Raw genomic sequence first — 18,788 nt, 5'->3', positions numbered from 1 at the left:
CGCCAGTTACCAAAATAGGTTACAGATCAGCGCCCGGACCCGACCGAACCTAATTCGATTGGGCCAAACTGTTTTATTTTCGGCACAATATTCCTAATAAATTGGGCAACTAATTCCTTGTTTGCCAAGACTCCTTACTGTCTTACAGGAGCTTAAAGCAGAGCTCCTCTAGGCCCAGGGCGCACGTCAATAGTTGTCAATAGTTACATCATACTTTGCGCACACCAGCAACAACGCCATGGCCAATGGAACTAACTTTTCTCTTCTCCTGAACTGGCCTTCTTGTGTTGCTCTTTGACTGCGCCGTTCTGTGGCACCGACAAACTTTTTTAATTAGCAAATCTTCCACTTGGTGTCATTAAAGTTCAGGTCTGATGCCGGGCAGGGGCAGGGGCAGGGGCTCCCTACACAACACAATACGAGCGCAGTTTGTATCTGCTGCAATCACTACCGAGAACACACTCTTCTCTCCTCTGGCCATCTTCAAGTTAATTAATCAGCAATAAAATATGCTAACCGAATGACATAAGAAGAGAAGCAGCAGTAGCAGGAACAGTAGCAGGAGCCAGCTACCGCTACCCCTTGGAGCCGACAGATGTACCTTTCGTGTGTATGTTGCTTGTCTGAAATTTACTAATGAGCAAAGTTTGACTGGCAATAGCCCTACCAAATGCGTACCGCCCACCCGTCTCCCATCTCCCATCTTGTTAATTTATGTGCAGGGCAGAGCCAGAGGACGGAGGATGGTGCATGTCTGTAGGAAAAATGATATATATGGGGAACGGGGCAACACAGCCCAGGGCTGAGGTGAAAGATGCGGCCGAGGGCCGCCCTCTGAGGCGTGTCGGCAACAGAAACATCAGGAAGACAACAGACAACAGCGAGCACACACACTCCCTTCCCACTCCCTCCCAAAGTTATTATCTTTTAATCAAAAAGCATCAAACATGGCTGTTGAAAGTTCATAAAAATTTATGAACTTTTTTTGCGTGAGTTATATTTTATTTATGTACGAGTATCCTTGCCTACACACGCCTTACACACTCACACACGCGACAGTCTTGCAGTTGCTCATTAAAAACAGCCCACAACAGAAACACGAAGAGAGGAGGTCCCAGAATCGGGAACGGAACCCAGTTGTCGCATGGCTGCCGATACAAAATGTTGCATAATTATGTGAGCCGAGCCGAGTCGATCCGCTTTCTGGGTTAAGGGTAACCAGGCATCGGGGACTCGTCTTCACCCCATTAATGCAACACCATTAGCCCAAAGCCAAACTAACCATGACACCCGCCCAGAGCGGTGGCCACTCGATGAAGGGGATGGGGATGGATGCGTTGGCCAGCTCCTGGGTCGGGTTCGGGGTCGGGGCCGGGGGTGGTTTTATCAATTTTGATGCCTTGTTTAATTGTCGGCACTCGTGTTGCCGATGACGGGGCCAAAGCACGCAATTAAAAGGCGCAGCAGCAACATTTGGCTAGGTGATAAAGCAGCACTCAATGGGAACTGGAAACTGGCTATTATTGGCCGATATACAGTAGGGCGGGGGGTGGGGGGAAGAAGAGGTGTTCAGTTCTTCAGGAACAGTAGGGAGGAAAGGTCATGCCTCAGCTGTGGCTTTGTACATAAATCTACTGCCTTAATTACAAGTCGCCCCTCGAAACGCGCCATTAATCACACTTCATCGATGCGATGGGCCACACATAAAACAACCAATTTCGAGGAGTGCGTCGGCCAAGGGCATTCCCCTCTAAGGGGGATGTAATGGTTGGAGTGGGAAATCGGTTTCCCCTTTTTCTCTTCTTTTTTTTGGTAGTGGTTTACGAGCTCAATTTGCCTGATGCGCAATGCCAGTCAATATATAAAAATTTTATTAGCACTTTTCATATTTCTGCAAGCTCCTGCCAACAACAGCCAGAGAACGGCAAGAGAATGGCTGGAAATGATTTTCCATCCCACAAAAAACAGCATTTACTCATGTTTTGGCATTTCTGTTTTCTATTTACAGGACAGTGGACCAGCCTTAAATCCCGCCCGAAAAGAAGGGCCATAAAAGCGCCAAATAAACATGTAAAAGCACATTAAGAGTCGGTGTGGGACATTCGCTCGATTTAAGCAACTTTAACTGCGCGGAAAGCAACTCGAACTGATCTAAGTCGACGGTTGACGGTCGACGGTTGACGGTCGACAGGCCACAAACAGACATGCATACGTAAATGGCAGTTGAAATGTTCTTTTTATGGGCCAACTCCGAGCCAAAGAGTACATTGGCGCTTCATTAAAGCCAACGGCGGAAGCGGAAATAGCATTCGAGCAGAGCAGCCATAACAACAGCAGGACCTGTGTTTATTGGCGCCACGTCATCGCAGCATACACAGAAACAAACACACAAACACAGAAGCAAACGCAAAAAACCAACACAACGAGCGAGCGGTCTGCACATGTACAACAACAATTGCAGTCAATTTCGGTGTTGCTGGTGCGGGTGCTGCGGCAATACTCTTTTTTGCTCTTTTGTTTCTTTGACACTTCGGTCAAATTGAAGTTTTTTATATAAATGACGAGACGTTCTCGCGTTTGGCACAACGCACCGCAAGCTAAACGAAATGACAGCCATGCAGTTTTTATTAACAACAACAGTGACAGGAGCAGCGACAACTGCAAGAACAACCAGAACACCAGAAACCAGAGCAACACCCACATCAATGGAAACTACTTCGACATATTGGCAACCGAAGGAACAACCGCACAATTCGCATCGAAAAACACGAACGAGATGCACGTCCGTGTCGAGGTCGTCGCTGTGGATGAGTATGAGAATGCGAATGCGGATGCGGATTCGAATGTCGATGGCGGACAATGGGAGAACGATTTGGGTTGTCGGCTGGATGTTGACACTCTTGATTTGCCTGCAGCTGAACACGGCACTGGCGGACGAGGAGTCTCAGGATTTTCAAAAGAACAGTGAGTATCCATCCGCAACAAAACCATCTTAATAACCATAACATCAAACGATTGGGGGTCTTCAAACAAATGTAGCTGCAGATACTGCAACGAGCATTGATTTCTCCTTCCAATTACCAACAAAATAAACATGGAATTCCCTTATGTTCTCACCTGTTTCCAATACCATCTGCGCATCTCGAGTATGAGCTGATGGATCTGACCAATGGAATGTAAATGGGAAAAAAACGGAGGGGTGGAAAGGAGGAACAAAAAAAGGAAAAGAAAACTATGCCAAGAGGTCATCACATTTCCGCTCACGATATTCGCCCACGTCTGCACAAAACGTCCATCTACAAGACGTATCTGGGAAGCATTTTGTGCAAACTTGCAAATCATGCGACGACTGCCAAAAATCCTTATCAATGTGCGTTAGATAAAACGTGCAGAACTTCTCTTGCCGCGGCATTTTTCAAAAGGAGACCAGATCACACACAGAGCAAACTTGCAAGCCATGGCACCACGGCCCCACGGCACCATGGCATGGCGCGAGAGAGTCAGCAGTTTTGCCCAAACAACTTTATAATTTGCGAGGTCGAGTCGAGGATGTGTTTTGGGTCTTCTTTTGGCCGTCTACGAGTGATGGGATCCGTGCACGGGTGCCTTGGGTGCCTTGGGTGCTCGGGGTGTTTGGGTGTGCTCTGGTGCCTTGTGCTTTTTACGAGCCTCTCAACTGGTTGTTGTGAGTAGTTTACGTGTGTCCCCTCTGCCCCATGTGACCGGGTAGACTTGAGGGCAAATCTCATTTCCCCAGTGTCTGCCCGATTCCCCCATCAGTATAGTATATAACTTTGGCTCCCACTCCGGCCACGGCTTCTCCCCAGTCGACGACACAAAAACAAATCATAATTCGGCATCGACATCAGCATATTTTCCTTAGGGTTGGTTGTCTGGTTGTCTGCCTTTTGTTGTTGCTCTGCTCCCTGGGATGTGACGACTGGTTCTGGGTCTGGGGGCCTAAAATTTATGACAGGATTTGCCCAAAATCGAGACACATTTTCCAGTATTTTCTATTTCGCTGGGGTCCGTCGATGCATGGGATTTTGTACTAAATTGAATTTCAATGCCTGGATTTAGACATTTTCGGCTTGGCGTCATGCCCGTTTGGCTTTTGTCTGAGCATTTTGGCATTAAATTTAATTACGCCTGCTGGTTTATTAGCGTCGGCGACATCCTTCGATGGCTCTGCCTCAGCATTTGCATGGGTCTGAAGGACGCTTTTCCAGAGCGGTCTTTGCGGCTCTCCGAAGTGCTATTGAACTGGATCTGCGATTTCATGGATTCCCCGACACCCGTGCGTATCCATCTCTCAGGAACAGCATGTATCCAAGGCTTTTCTTGCCTTGTACTGCCAAGCACACTGTGATGACGCTTTAAGTGGAATCCAAATGTGCTGTGTATCGTTGGCACATAAACAACTCACACCAGAGCATATTCTCTGATGTGTGTGTGTGTGTGTGTAGGGGAGTCGTCCCAAGTACCACTCCTGCTGGCGCTGCTGCTGCTGCTACCACCAGTGGCAGGGGACCTGGCAACGGCTTCCGTTTGTCGCATGAATATTTTCATCATAATCGTCGCTATTTTTATGTTCTGCTGACGCTACAGCCACAACTACAGAAAAAGAACGGAACCCGAAGAACGTTTGGTTTGGCAATAGTTGGGGATTTCCATGGGGTGAGCACTTATAGGGCGGAGAGTGCCGTTCCCTATGCAAATCTCTTGCTGTGCTGCTGTTGCTTTGGCCTTGGCTTTGCTTTTTGATGGGCAATCAGCACGCTCGATAGCAGCAATACAGCCGTATCAAGAGCGCTTCGACAATAAGATACCCGGCATTATTCAGTGGAGGCCATTTCGGATATGCATGAGCTACTGAAATTAGCTGTATCTTTAAACTAAAAGTAGTACACATATTTATGGCTTATCGACGATTTTTTGTATTGTTTGTTACTGCTTCCTGGCAATACAAAAATATTATTATATATTTAAGATTATCCATAAATTACTTACCCCTATTTGTATAGGCTTCCAAGCTTCTGGCTGTTTCTTGCATACCCTTTTTGACTACCGGGTATAAATATTCATACGAATATTGCAAAAGAATCAACCCTAGGGTTAACAGAAGGGGCAGCAGCATGAATATGAGGCGTGGCGGCTCAGATCAGAGGCACGCCATCAATTGCAATGAAAATATTTACAACTGCCTCAAGAGCTCAACAGAGAGTCAAGATGATGGTTCTGGGATGAACTCCAGTCGGCACTCGGGCCTCCTCATCAGCGCATCATTTGTGTTGTAAATTGATTTTCTGTTAATTTTTATGAACTTCAAAGGAATGGAAAGGCAGAAGGGTGCAGCATCCACGCAGCAGGGACAGCGACACATGCTGTTCAGCCCTCTTCGCATCCATCCAGTGGGAGAGGGCGCTGAAAAATGTCTCGAGCATATTTCCATATATATTTTATTTATAAACACGCGCGCGCGTTCGCAGTGTCAAAACAGCGTCATAAGCGGCGCTGCATGGCGGTCAGAATGGATGGGATGGGGCAGCATGTGTGGCAAGAGGGGAGAGCAGTGTTTTGGCTGCAGGAGAAGCGCCACAAGTCAAGTGCAGCAACAGCAGCCACAGCATCGGCTCTGGAAAATGAAAATTTCGTTGTATCTCTGGAGTTGCGACGCGACGCAGCAAGATGCAAAGTTCAATTTTACATGCTGAAAATGGTAGCTACTGCGGAGTGCGGGAGGGGACGGACGAGGCATGCTGCAACGTGGTGGGGCACAAAAATACAACAGAGGAAGCACATGTCACACTGCAGTACGTGTACGGATGGAAATGGTAGGAGCAACTGGCGCTGGGCCGTGACAGACGGCAGCGACACGAGAGTGAAAAATAAGTGGCATCGAGGAGAGAATGCCGGAAAGGAAGACGAAGACCCAACCAGGGAGGGGGCCACGAGCACGAAAGAATGTCCACCCAAGGTAGAACATGAAAGGGATCCAGGATCCTAACTGAAAGAGTATGAAAAAGGGGCACTAAATTTAAAAAAAAAAACCTCCACATACACCCACACATCCACACTCGTAGTTGTTGAGATAGCAGAAATGAAATTGTTGTAATCATAAAATGCAACCTCCACGGAAGGGATCGATGGGGGAGGCATTTCGAACAACTTTCAGTTAAAGTTCCATTCAGACAACTCCATTGTTCCGTTCCCATTGTTGCAACAGCGAAAGGGATGGGTAGGGGAGGCGGAGGCGGAGGAGGAGATATGTTGTAAGCGAAGACAATGACAATTCCCTGGACAGGGGCACTTTTCTTTCCCGCCACTCCATGTTTTTCGCACACATTTCGAATTTTCTGTGCTCTTAATTTTCTTTTGCACTTTCCTCCCCCGACACACAGAGTGTTCCTCATAAATATTATTGCATTTTCGCATCTTCTGCAGTGTTGTTTATGAACTGCATCTCGCACTGCCACTTGGCCATGTGCTGGCATCCACCCAATGCAGAAGCTATCTCTCTCTCTCTCTTTCTCTCTCGTTGCCATCCCCAGCCACTTGTGGGAAAAGGAAAAGCTTTCAGCGCGAGTTCATTCTACACAACTCAAACAACTTGAACTGGCCGCAACAAAAGCGCTGGAATGGCCACATCCTGTTTAGCGCGAAATTTCAATTATGAACAAACATGACCACGCCCCACAGCATCCCGCCCCCCACTCCTCTGCCGCAGAACGTCTTTCCCAACAGCAAAAGAATAGATAAAGTAATATTTGCAAGTTTCCTTTCGTTTCCATTTTTTGCTCTACTTTTTTTATTAAACAGAAGAAATCACTTTTGCTCCATTTTCATGGGCATTGGGGCGTGCACTCATGCAGCTGTTTCATTTCTGGTTTGAGGGTATGGGTATCACATCCACATCTACATATACATATATAGGATATATATGTACAGTATACGTATCCGTATGTTTGTGTTTGTGTTTGCGAATGGGGGTATTCAGAGTTATAAGTTGGTGCGCGCCCCCGCTGACTACTCAAACGTGACTGGCCAAAGTTTTTCAATAAACTTTAACAAGAAAACATTAAAAAGCCACAACGATGGCACATTTACATTTCCAGTAGCCCCATTTGGCGGTCAGCGACGATGGGAGGCGATGCGATGCGATGGGATGCTCTCTCTTCTCTGGCAAAGAGTCAAAGCATCAACTCCATAAAAGCGGCAAAATAGTTGTGTGAAAAAGCAGAACAGAACTGAACCCATCCTTGGATCCTGTCCTCACTCTTTGGGCTTCGCGGAGGTGGGGCAGGGGCAGCAGCTCGAATATAAATTTCAAATAAAAAGCAAATCTAAGGAACTTCTTCGTCTCCCGCTATGGTGTCAGCTGCTGATGCTGCCACTCCTTCTGCCACTGATGCTTCTGCTGTTGTTGTTGCTGTTGCTGTTGCTGCCACTGGTGCCGCTTCTTCATCATCGTCTTAGGGTCTTGCGCTTATGCCACCCGCGAGGCTGCCACTGGCAGGGTCTCGGTCCTGGTCTCCGCCGCCCCGCTAGTGCCGCATTACGCGGCAACGAAATGAAATAAATATCATTTTATGACTTTTTAACTTGTTTCTCTCGCTAGCGCTTCCCTTTTAGCCGCCTTTAACAAGCGCAATAAATGCAACACTAAGCGCGTCGATGAAGGGGGTGGGGGCCCCATTGGGGCATGGTGCACTGTGGGGCGATAAAACTGGAGCGGGGGCATCAAAGATCTGACACTTGCAGCTGCTATCCGCTTTTATAGTCCCGCAGTTTCCCCTTTGTTGGTATTTTTAGCATTTGCATTTTTCACTTGATTGAGTGCTCGCTCTCGCTCCCGCTCCCGCTCTCGCTTTCCCTCTTCCTCCTATGAGTAATGCTTCCGCTAATCATCGCTCCATCTGGAACCCCAAACCACGCCGCGCGACTCTCTGCCCGAGTCAGCCAAAAGTCAAAAGGTGCAAATCAGTTAACATTCAACATCGCTCTTGCTGCTATACGAGTATATCCTCTACATCGTTTGCCCTTTTGCACTCTTCCCACTTTCCGGCTTTCCGCATCACTTCACTTCACTCCGAAATTAACCCTTCGGGGGCATGGGTTTCGTTACTCATAAAAAATTCAATTTTATGACGCTTTTATTTGTCCACTCCTTGGTTGGTGTCTGCCGCTCCTGGGGGTCTGAATCAGCAATCCTTGCGATAGGACAGGGTCGAAACTTTGTAGTTTAAAGTTCCATTCCATTTCGAGGCGTGGCATTTCTATGCACCTGAAATTGTAATCACTTCGCGTCCTTTGTCTCTGTAATCGTAATCTGGCCGCAAGGGGACATCAACTTCGCCTCCACCTAGTCCCTAATCCCCAAGCGATTAATATTGTATGTATCACGCAGTTGGACAGAGCCGGACACGGCCGGACGATGCATTGACTAATACACGCTTGGGCGCACGCCTAGCCTTTGGCGTTTGAGGGGCGGCCTTTGGGGGGTGTGAGAATTTGTAATTTTTATCGCCGCCTGGCACGCGGCTTTAGAAGATTCCGGAATGGGAACAAGGGATCTTTGTCTCCCTCTCTCCCTCTCCCGCTCTCTGGTCTTTGTTGCAGAGGAGGAACCCAAGCACATGGACTGGAACATGGTCGGGCGGCCTCTGTTTATGTTTGGACAACACGCCTTTATGATTTCCCTTTGATTGCCGCCAACGACGGTTGGCCGCCCTCCCACAAGCGCCATTAGTCACACATGGGTGTGGGGTGGGGTGTACCCTGTTCTCAGAGCCAGGGTCGTGGGGGGCGGCCGGCGAGTGTTTGGCGTTCAAGTGGAAAATTGAATTTATCACTTGAACATGCCAAGCAAACGTTTGCTCGCCCTTTTGGCCTCTGTGTTTCTCTTGTGTTTTGTGCTCTGTTTTCTGCTTGATTTTTTCATGGCTAATTCGCAACAAAATTCCCCGAATCGGTGGCCAAATCTATCCGAGACACGTAATCAACTCGTTTGTGAATATTTTACAAGGGCCCTCCTCCGGGCTACTATTGTCTGCCCCGGCGGGACGCGCCGTCTGCTTTCTATTTGCTCTTGCAACATTTTCCACTTGGCAGAACGTTCAACCCCTTTGGACTTGGACATTTTTCTGTCCAACAGTTAATTGAAAATAAGTCGGATGGGCGGTGTGTCCGCTAACGGAATTGGGCGTGGCGTGGCGTGGCGTCCGCCTGCAATTTTAGATAATTTGCATTTTTATTAAATTTGAATTTAAAGAACCGCCTGCAGGCCCAGCAAATGGCTGGCCGTCACACAGTTGTTGTCGTCGTGTGCCCGCGCGGTGATTAGTCGCTGGATTTGCATAAAATACTGCCATAAATTGTTGTAAATTGAAAATGGCAAAAATACTCGAATCGTCCAGCAACAAAGCCAGAGAGAAGACTGCAGAATGCCATAAATTGCATTGGTCGGAGTAAATAAATTAGAACGAATTACATTTGCAGCATTTTAAGGCTCGAATTTCGCTCCCCCCCAGCCACCAGCCGCCGCCACCCGCCACCCGCCGATCCCGAATCCGATCTGAATGTCAGTTGTGGTTCGGCCTTTATTTATCGCCAGCGAGCCATAAATTTCTGTAGTTTGTCAGGGGATGTGCGTTTAATTAAAACAAAAATTATCTAAATTATGACCAGAGCCCAGAGATTCAGGGAGTATTTATTTTATTTCAATTCATTTCATCTGCATGGAGCACCGAGCACGGAGTGGCATAAATATGCACAGATATGGACATATGTATGTATGTATGTATTTTTGTGGGGGCGATAGAGACAGAGACAGAGCGCTCCTGACCAAGGGCAAGGCAAGTCATTTTGGCATGCACATGAAATAAACTCTATTGAAATCGCACTTGTAAATCTAAACACACACACACACAAGCACATAAAAATACACACAGATACACACACACACACTCAATCTTGATGTGGGCCATAAGTATGCAATGCTGCGCATAAAATACAAGCACAAAACTTGTTTGCTGCTGCGCTTCCTGATGCTCCTCCTGGGGGCTGGGTCCTGGGTCCTGGATTCTGGGACTGGGTTGGGTTTGGTCTGGTCGTAAATTTACATATTTTGCATATAAATAAAACGGATTTTGTCGCCGGGCGAAGCCAGCGCTGAAATGTCACAGCATAAAATGGCGAAAGAAGCGTCAAATAAATACAAAATAAAATAGCTACAAAATGGCCAAAAGAGTGCGCAATAGTTGGGCGAGCAGCCAAAGGGCAGAGTCGCGTCGAGCCCTGGGCCTGGTCTCTGGGCCCTGGGCCCTGGGCAGGGGTCTGAGGTGTGACCCCTCCTGCCTCTGGGTGTTGCCAAGTAAGCAAATTGAGTGCGCCACGTCTGAGTTATGGCAGTCTGCCGAAGACGATACAAAGTAGCAGGAGCAGGAGCACCGATAGCAGAGATCTCAGACTCAGACTCTGGGCTTCTTGGGCGTGGCCGTAAACTAGCGCATATTTGTGATGTATGGACGATAGCAGTTTATGCCTCCGAAAGGAGGAAAGGGCCCACTTGAGCCTGGAATCGAACTCTCGTCGCTGATTTGGTTTATGGCTGTGGAAATTGAAAGGCGCAAGTGTCATGTGCACACAGGCAAAGCCGAATGGCTGCAGGCTGGTGGGGCCAACGAGAGGAAAGCCCTCCCCTCCGTAATGCTCTTGTTTGTTTTGCTTTCACAAAACGTTTCCATGGTGCCCGGGCCTCCGTGAGCAGGAGGAGGGCTCCGGGACAGCACTAAATCATCTAATGCTCACTCTCATTAGCAATCAATGCACAGAAACACAAACACAAACAGCATCAGCATCAGCGATGAGAGCAAAAGGCTGCCAACACTTCACACTCCATTGGAGCCCTCTGCCTTTGAGACATAGGGAAAATGGCGCTAAACACACACACACATACATATACTCGAATATAGTGAGGGGAGCGGCATGCAGGGGTGGGGCTGGGAACGATTAACAAGCAAATTAGCATGAAATTATTTCAAAACAGGCGCACACAGTAAATAAATCAATTAGGCAAACAGCAAACAATAAAGAAAGAGTCGATTCGGGGAACGAAGCATTATATACACTCATGCCGATCCATCATCCGACAAGACTTTGTCGGGGATGTCTCAACAATATTTACTTTGGAATGGATATTCCTTTGGGATCAAAATAAAAGACAGAGAAGTGAATTTATCAGATGCAAATCATATTTCTATGTTATACAGTCATATCTTATTATCAGATCTCCTATCTATCACCTTTGTGAGGGAGTCGAAAATCTTAAAGATTTGATGGAAATTAAACTGATCAAAGAAGGAAACAAACTAAGATGTTTCGGGGTGTTCCTAAAGGTGTTATTCCCTCTCTGTAAGAGTATCAAATGAGCAGTCATCAGCAACAGCAACATCGCAAAGTGATGACTCTTGTTGCTGCCTTCGAAGGAGGTCGGGTCCCGGATCCGGGATCACAGATCGCATATCGCGGGCGGACAGCCGACAGCTGGCTCATTGGTAAACAAAAGCAGACAATTAAAAGCTTTTCCAGCATATGCACAACACATTTTGAGGCACTGTCGAGAGGGGAATGAGCTGGCTGGCGAAGCCAAAGCGGGCCAAAAACTGGGCCAAAGTGCAAGGAAATTTGTTTTGAGTTCCCATGACTTACTTGCCTCTGGGTATCTGCATCTGCAGTGCATTTGTCATGGGGCAAAAGCTGAAACTGCTTTTTGGTTGCGTCTCGCTTGATGGCAAACACAGATGCATTTGCAGCTACAGAGCCCCTCTCGTCACATTATTTTAATTATTTGTTTACGCAATGGAAACAACAAACTTGCAGGCGGCACTTGTCTTGTCTTCTGTTCTGTTCTGTTCTGCTCTGTTCTGAGGCATGCTTCATGGATCGTCGTAAAAAGTTACGAGCTGGAATTCTGGGAAATTGTTCCGAAAACAAAGCCCAGGCGGCTCTTGCGGCGCCTAATTAGCCTTCGCTGTTGCAGTGCAGTGGCACTGTCGCAGAGAGGCTTTGGCGTCATGCGAATTTGTCAAATTAAGCAGCAGCAGCCGCAGCAGCAGCAGCAGCAGCAGCAGAGACCTTCAATGAGTCAGCTGTTTGGCATGCCAGTGTCAGAGTTAACGGGCCCGAAAATGTGCAGGCAATTATCATGCCCAGCTGGCAATCCTTGGAATCGGAGTGGGAGTGGGAATGGGAATGGGAATGGGAGTAGTCTGCAGCTTGGACTGTGCCAAAAAAAATTCTGGAGGAGCGGAGTAGCAGGCTTTTTGGCAGGCAGCTGCCAGACATGGAGGCTGAGTGGCGCCACGAACAGCAGGAGTAGCAGCAGCAGCAGGAGCAGCAGCAGCACCAGACGAATGAAATTAAAAGTCAGAACCAAACATCCAAGGGACAGCACGCACTGGGCACAGGACCCACGGTGGGCCCGAGGGCAGCAGCGCTACTGAAGCGACACTGATTAAAAAATTGTTTGACAAGAAATCAACGCGACATTTGTCCAACGAGAGAGAGTGGAGAGTGAAGGCTGGAGATTGTCGACTGTCGACTGTCGCCTGTTGACTGTCCCTCGCAAAAATCCAACAAAAACGAGAGAAGGAAAAAAGATAAATACAGAAACTGAAGTCTTGCTGAAGTGTCGCTGTTAATTCGGCGTAAATTTAATTGCCAGCTATAATTAAATTGATTTTCACGCCGGTAGCAACTTCTGCTTCGGTGGCACCAACATCGGCAGTGGCAAAAGGAAAATCAGCAGCAGGAACAACTGAACTGCTGACTGGAGGCATTATTCGAATGATTGCCGTGGCACGGGGCTTTTTTTCAGCCTGAAGTGGCGCCAAATCAGCTTCAATTTTCACTTTATTTATTTTTGGCGTCACTGGAAAAGGCGGCCCGGCATTTGTCATTCGTTCATTACGGAGTGAAATGTGATTTATTATTTGATGTATAAAAAACCCAGTGAAAATGCAAATATTCGGCATTACTCGGCTGCCTATGACAAATATTTACGCATTGCTGCTGTTTCCGAATAATCCCAAAAAATATATGTATGTATATGTGTCCCTGGGCGCGCCTGGGTATCCCCAGAAGTCTATACATAAGAAACGAAATTAAATTGCATTAAAAACAAATAAAAATAAAATATTTTTGGGGCCCCTGTGTGTGTCAGGGGGAATTTCTCGCGGGCAACAACAAAAGCAATCAAAGTACATATAGATTTAGTGTGTAAATATGTGTATAAGGCTTGTGTGTTGTCTATATTTGTTGATGCCAGTACCTAACCCAGGGGCGTACACATTGGGGGTAATTCGGCAGAAGATCCGCTTCAGAATTACTGGAGCCTGACCACATTTAGGCTCAAATTGTTTCCTTTAAACCGATTTCCCTTGGTAATCCCCTCTTGTATGGCTACGCCCCTGACCTTCCTCCTGCCGCAGGGCTTCTGGGGCCATGCGGCTCGTTTCTAAAACGGAAAAAACTGGCACAAATTCAAAAATGATTTTTACGCAATTTTACGACAACTTGAAAAAGAACAAACTATAAATAAATGGCCCCTTAGTTCGGGGCGAACGGTGTGTCCAAGCTATTTGTAGCTGGTATCTGTAAGATTCTTTCTACTGCTGCTGCTGCTGCTGCTGCTTCTGCCACTGACATGAGTCACAAAAGTCAGGCGAGGTGCTGCCGTTGTCCCACGTTTACCTACGAAATTTGTGCTCTCCATTTTAATTGAAAATAATAAACACGCGTGTAAATAATGTGCCATGCCCCATGTCAGACCCACAATGCAACGCACAGACCCCCGAGCAGAGATGCTGATGCTGCCCCCAGCTGCCAGTGGTGTCCTAGTTTCGAGGATGCTGCTGTTTCTGCCACTGTTCTGTCTCCTCTCCCGCTGTCCGAGACCGTACATCCAGCTGAAACTACAGCTACAGCATCGGGTCATGTTGCCCAGCATGTGTTGCATGTTGCAGTGGCAGCATCAGCAGCAGCAGCAGCAACGACTGTGCTGCGCTTGCAAAATTATTCTGCAGCAAACCCGTTGCCATATTTTACTTTTTAAATGCCGTGTGGCCGCTTTCTTGGCATTGCTGCTGCCATTTTAATTTATTTGCTCATTTTCACCATTTTCCAGCTTCCAGCTTCCAGATTCCTTTTCCATTCTTCTGTGTCACTTCCTCTTTCACTCTTTTACTCTTTCTACTTTCAACTGCTGGTAAATGTTTGTTGCAGCTGATTTTGGGGCCAGCAACCGAGACATCCTTCTCCAACAATCCATTCTAGAAAGTTTTGTTACCCTTCCCCCCCAGAAAGCGTATTCGGTTTTCGTCCTGGACATACCACTGGGCCTGTTATTTTTGCATTTGGTTCCAAATTAAAAGCGCATAAATTTGTATAATTCATGGACATGGGGACACATGTAGCAGCTGGTGCTGCCGCAATGCCAGGGGCGGTACGGCACGGCCCGGCACGGCACGGCACACATTCTTCGCACCCGAAACACTTTGTTGGTATTTGCCTGTTTGCCATAATTGAAATCAAGTAATTTACGCGCCATTAGAGCGACCTGCCGAACCCTTTCGAGGCCTCCTGCGCCCAGCCCAGCCCAGGCCCTCCACTGCACTGCCTGCAATTAACATAATATAAAATTGCAATTTGCGAGGATCTCCCGAAGTTGTTGCTGTTGCTGTTTGTTCTGCTGGATGTTTACTGTTTGTGTTTGCTGTAATTGCGGTGGCTTGCCATTTTAATATGGTTCAAGTGGCATTCAATCAATGGCAATTAAAACGAGGGGGAACGTTGTGAGTTGCTGCGGACACCGCAACTCTACAGCTATACCCGATACTAAGTCAGTATGGCTCTCCTCCGGCAGACGCCGCTAATATTTAACGACACGACAAAGAGTGTGTGCGAGAGAGACAGAAAATCAGTCTGAGCGTGACGTCGGGCGCTGCGTAGCCACTGCAAATTGATTTGTTCCTTTTGGCTATAAAAATGATCTGATCTGATCCAGATTCAGCAATCTAATAGATATGGTCATTGTCTATAATTCTGCGTTTTTAGTTTTCTCAAATCTGCAATATTGTGGATGCAACAGATTTTCGTCCTTTTTGGGGGCGGATGGGGGTGGGGCGAAATTCTGAGATATACGTTTTATAGTAACATCTTAAAGGAGTGTGTGTACCAAATTTGGTTACTCTAGCCTTAATAGTCTCTGAGATTTGTGGTTGCCCCAGATTTCCGTCCTTTGCGGGGGCGGAAGGGGGTGTGGCGAAATTTGGACAGGAAACGGTCAAGGTCCGATATCACAGGAGTGTGGATACCAAATTTGGTTGCTCTGGCTTTTATAGGTTCTGAGATCTTTGAACTCATATTTTGCAATTGGCAAAACCGACCATGAAACCTGTGTGTTAGAGTGAGACAGAGCGAGAAAGTGTGAAATTGTTTTCGTGATTCTGGCTGTAATAATTATACGATCTGGTTCAGATTTTGCACTCTAGAAGATATAGTCATCTTCTACGATTCTGCGTTTTTAGTTTTCTCGTATCTTTAAAATTGTGGATGCCACAGATTTTCGCCCTTTGTGGGGGCGGAAGTGGGCGGGGCAAAGTTTTGAAATATTTTTGGAGCAGTGACATATCACGGAAGTCTGGATCCAAAACATCGTTGCTCTAGCTCTTATAGTCTTTGAGCATTAGGCGCTGAAGGGGACGGACAGACGGACAGACGGACGGACGGACAGACGGACAGACGGACGGACGGACAGACAGACAGGGCTCTATCGACTCGGCTATTGATGCTGATCAAGAATATATATACTTTATAGGGTCGGAAACGATTCCTTCTGGACGTTACACACATCCACTTTTACCACAAATCTAATATACCCCAATACTCATTTTGAGTATCGGGTATAAAAACTGTTTAAGCCCATAAATATTTAAAGAGATACATGGCCCGATGCAGCACTATAAATCAAGTAGAAGAGCCTACGCCAAACATTAACCAGAGCCACAGCTAATTTGCGTATAAATAATGCACGCGAATGCATTTTTGCAAATGCTGCCTAATAGGATTGCTGTTTAGAGAGCACTTTGGAAGTACGATATTTGCGCAGACACATTTTTATTTCGTTTAGAATTTAATGTGCTTAAATGTTGGGGTGTTGCCATCCAGATTCACCCAGACAGAGGATTGCGGCTCCGAAACCTAAAGAGGCAAGCAACAGTTGCACGAAAAAAACCGAATCACACAGCGAGCATCGAGAGGGCTGAGAACAACGAAGGAAAAGCGGCGAAAAAACAGCCACGTAATAGCCGACAAGGAGGACAACAAGGAGCGCTGACTGGAATATTTTTCGTATTTTATTATTAAATCACGTAGCCAGTGCAATACGGCGTCCAAAATGACAGCGAACGCATTTTAATTGAAAGCCAAGCCCAGGCAGGCAGCTCAGAGAAGGTCGAGAGCGAAAAAAGCTGAAGGCAACTCGAAGCGGAGCCGATGATGAGGCAAAAGCAGGCTCCAGACACGGTCTGGTGGTGGGAGTGGGTGGGAGTGGGAGTGGGGAGAGCTGAGTCGGGTTCTCTGCAAAAAGGCTTTGGCCAAGAAGTTTTCTAATTGAAAATGGCGTAGCAAAATTTAATTTGAAAACTTTCACTTGCCAGGCTGACCCACAACGACAGCGACAAAGACTCGCCGCCAGATTTGTGAAAAATCGAGAGGAAAAATCCTCGAGAGAGAGAGAGAGAGAGCAAAGTGCTTGGACATTTTTCGCACTGTGCCCGGGCGAGGCCCCGTGTGGCGCCACACACTCGCTTATTATTAATCAGCCTGCGATAGAATGTTGAGGAACATTTCGTGCTCTTTCATTCGTGCCGGGCCCCTTCCTTCAACAGGGGCCAAAAAATATTTCGCCTAATTGACTCGCGAACATTTGTTGCTGCTGCCACTGGGCTGCCAGTCGGTGGCGCCTCTCTCTGTGACACTGCCATAAACATTTGAAATTATTTTTACCATTTCTTTTTGGCCTCTTTGGCATCTTAATTTCTGCGCTGTGCTGTGCTGTGCTGTGCTGTGCTGTGCTCTGCTGCTCATTTTTTTTTCCAAAAACGGACAAAGTGCGCACAAGAGTCGTGTATTCTCGCAGTCGGCAAGTTAGTTAGGTTTATTTCCCCCCAAAGATGGTGGCAACAGGAACACACACACATACATCAACAGTAAACACAAAGGAAGAGAGTGGGAGAAAGTTGGATGGAGAGAGAGAGAGAAAGAGAGACGGGAAGAGAAAGCCAGAAAAAGCAAAGTCAAAGGCTGAACTAAGAAAAACAAAACATTCTGGCATTTCTAATTATAAGTAAATATTCATACTCACATTACCACCATGTACCGTACTGTACATACATATGTGTGTGAGTGTGTGTGTAAGGAAAGCACTTTGAAAGTTATTTACACACACACACATAGACTCTCAGAGAGTAAGAGGAGCAGCTGTGTGCTGTATGCTGTATGCTGTATGTGGGGGAGGCAGTCATGTTGGCAGCCCGTAATGCATGCTAAAAAGTGTGAGAAAGTACATTAGGGTCACTGACGACTTTGACTACACTACAAAGAGGCGTGGCATGGGGCGTGACCCGGCAGAGGCAGGCGGCAGAGGAACGATGCCTGTCCGCAATGGCAACCACTTTCGCTCTCTCAACTTGCAACATTTTGTGGCCATGCAGGGTCGAGTGTGTGCGAGAGTGTGTGTGTCTCTCTGTGTGTTTGTGTTTGCCATAATGTACAATTTAAATGTAAACAATTTGCCCCAACGCGGCATCAGTAGCAGTACCAGCAGGAGCATCAGGAAAAAAAAATGAAGGAAAAGTCAGGGAAAGGAAATGGAAAAGCAGAGTCCAGCCAACAGAGACAGGGCACAGGCACAGCCTGAACTCGGGCCGAATCAAATATTTAGAAGCCGGCAGTGGACCCATCGAGGAGCGTCAAGCCAGAGGTGGAGTCGAAGCCGCAGCATATGGCAATGTAGCATCTGCTGCTACTGCTTCTGCTACTGCCGCTGCCGCTGTGAATAGTGAAACTCAAATATTTATCTTGGCAATTGCCTGTAATTTGGTTTAGTTCCGACTTGGCACCGTTCTAAATAAACTTTTCATTAGCAGCACCTGGGCGAATCGAGTCGGCTTGTCGGTAGGGGTTGGCCTCCGTGGCCCAGGTACAGATATACATTTTTGCAGAGCCGGCACTAATTTCGTTTAATTAACCAACTTATATTTTGCGTAATTGACTTCCATGTGCGTTTGGCTAATGTTTCAATCAAACTCTAACCAAACAGAAGCCGCTTTGGCCACAAAAACAGAGGGAGAGAGCGGGCAATTGTTGGCTGCTTCATTCTCATGTTGCAACAAGCAACAAAGAAAACAAAGCCACAACCGCAGAAACAGCGAAACCACAACGCGCACAGTGCGTACGACGAGTATGTGTATGCGTATGCGTATGTGTAATGTGTCAACCCCAATGTCCCACATCCACAGTCGATCCGAGCCGAAGCGAATCGAATCGCGCGACACTTTCGCTTTAAATATCAATTGAATAGAACAATTTGGCCAACACATATTTAAACCAGAGATTGCGTAGGTATATTGAAAGATTGCCAACATTTGTGCATGTTTTTCGTGTTAGTTCTATCATCTATTTATTGCCAGTGGCACGACACGGCACACTTAGTGGACGGACGGGTG

General features: G+C 47.0%; 1 protein-coding gene across 4 annotated transcripts in view; it reads left to right on the top strand.

Annotated features, from left to right (window-relative positions):
- Positions 1-18,788, top strand: part of side (motor axon guidance molcule sidestep) — a 69,240-nt gene that overhangs the window by 18,061 nt on the left and 32,391 nt on the right. For all 4 annotated transcript variants that reach the window (XM_001358277.5, XM_015181580.2, XM_015181581.2 and 1 more), the window contains exon 2: positions 2,009-2,964. In XM_001358277.5, coding sequence (XP_001358314.5) covers positions 2,607-2,964 — 358 coding nt within the window. In that variant the 5' untranslated portion in view covers positions 2,009-2,606. The remainder of the gene's footprint in view (positions 1-2,008; positions 2,965-18,788) is intronic.

This window comes from Drosophila pseudoobscura, chromosome 2, assembly GCF_009870125.1.
Source record: "Drosophila pseudoobscura strain MV-25-SWS-2005 chromosome 2, UCI_Dpse_MV25, whole genome shotgun sequence".
Lineage (NCBI taxonomy): Eukaryota > Metazoa > Arthropoda > Insecta > Diptera > Drosophilidae > Drosophila > Drosophila pseudoobscura.
The sequence above is the reverse complement of the archived record's forward strand: the minus strand, read 5'-3'. Positions and strand labels throughout refer to the sequence as shown.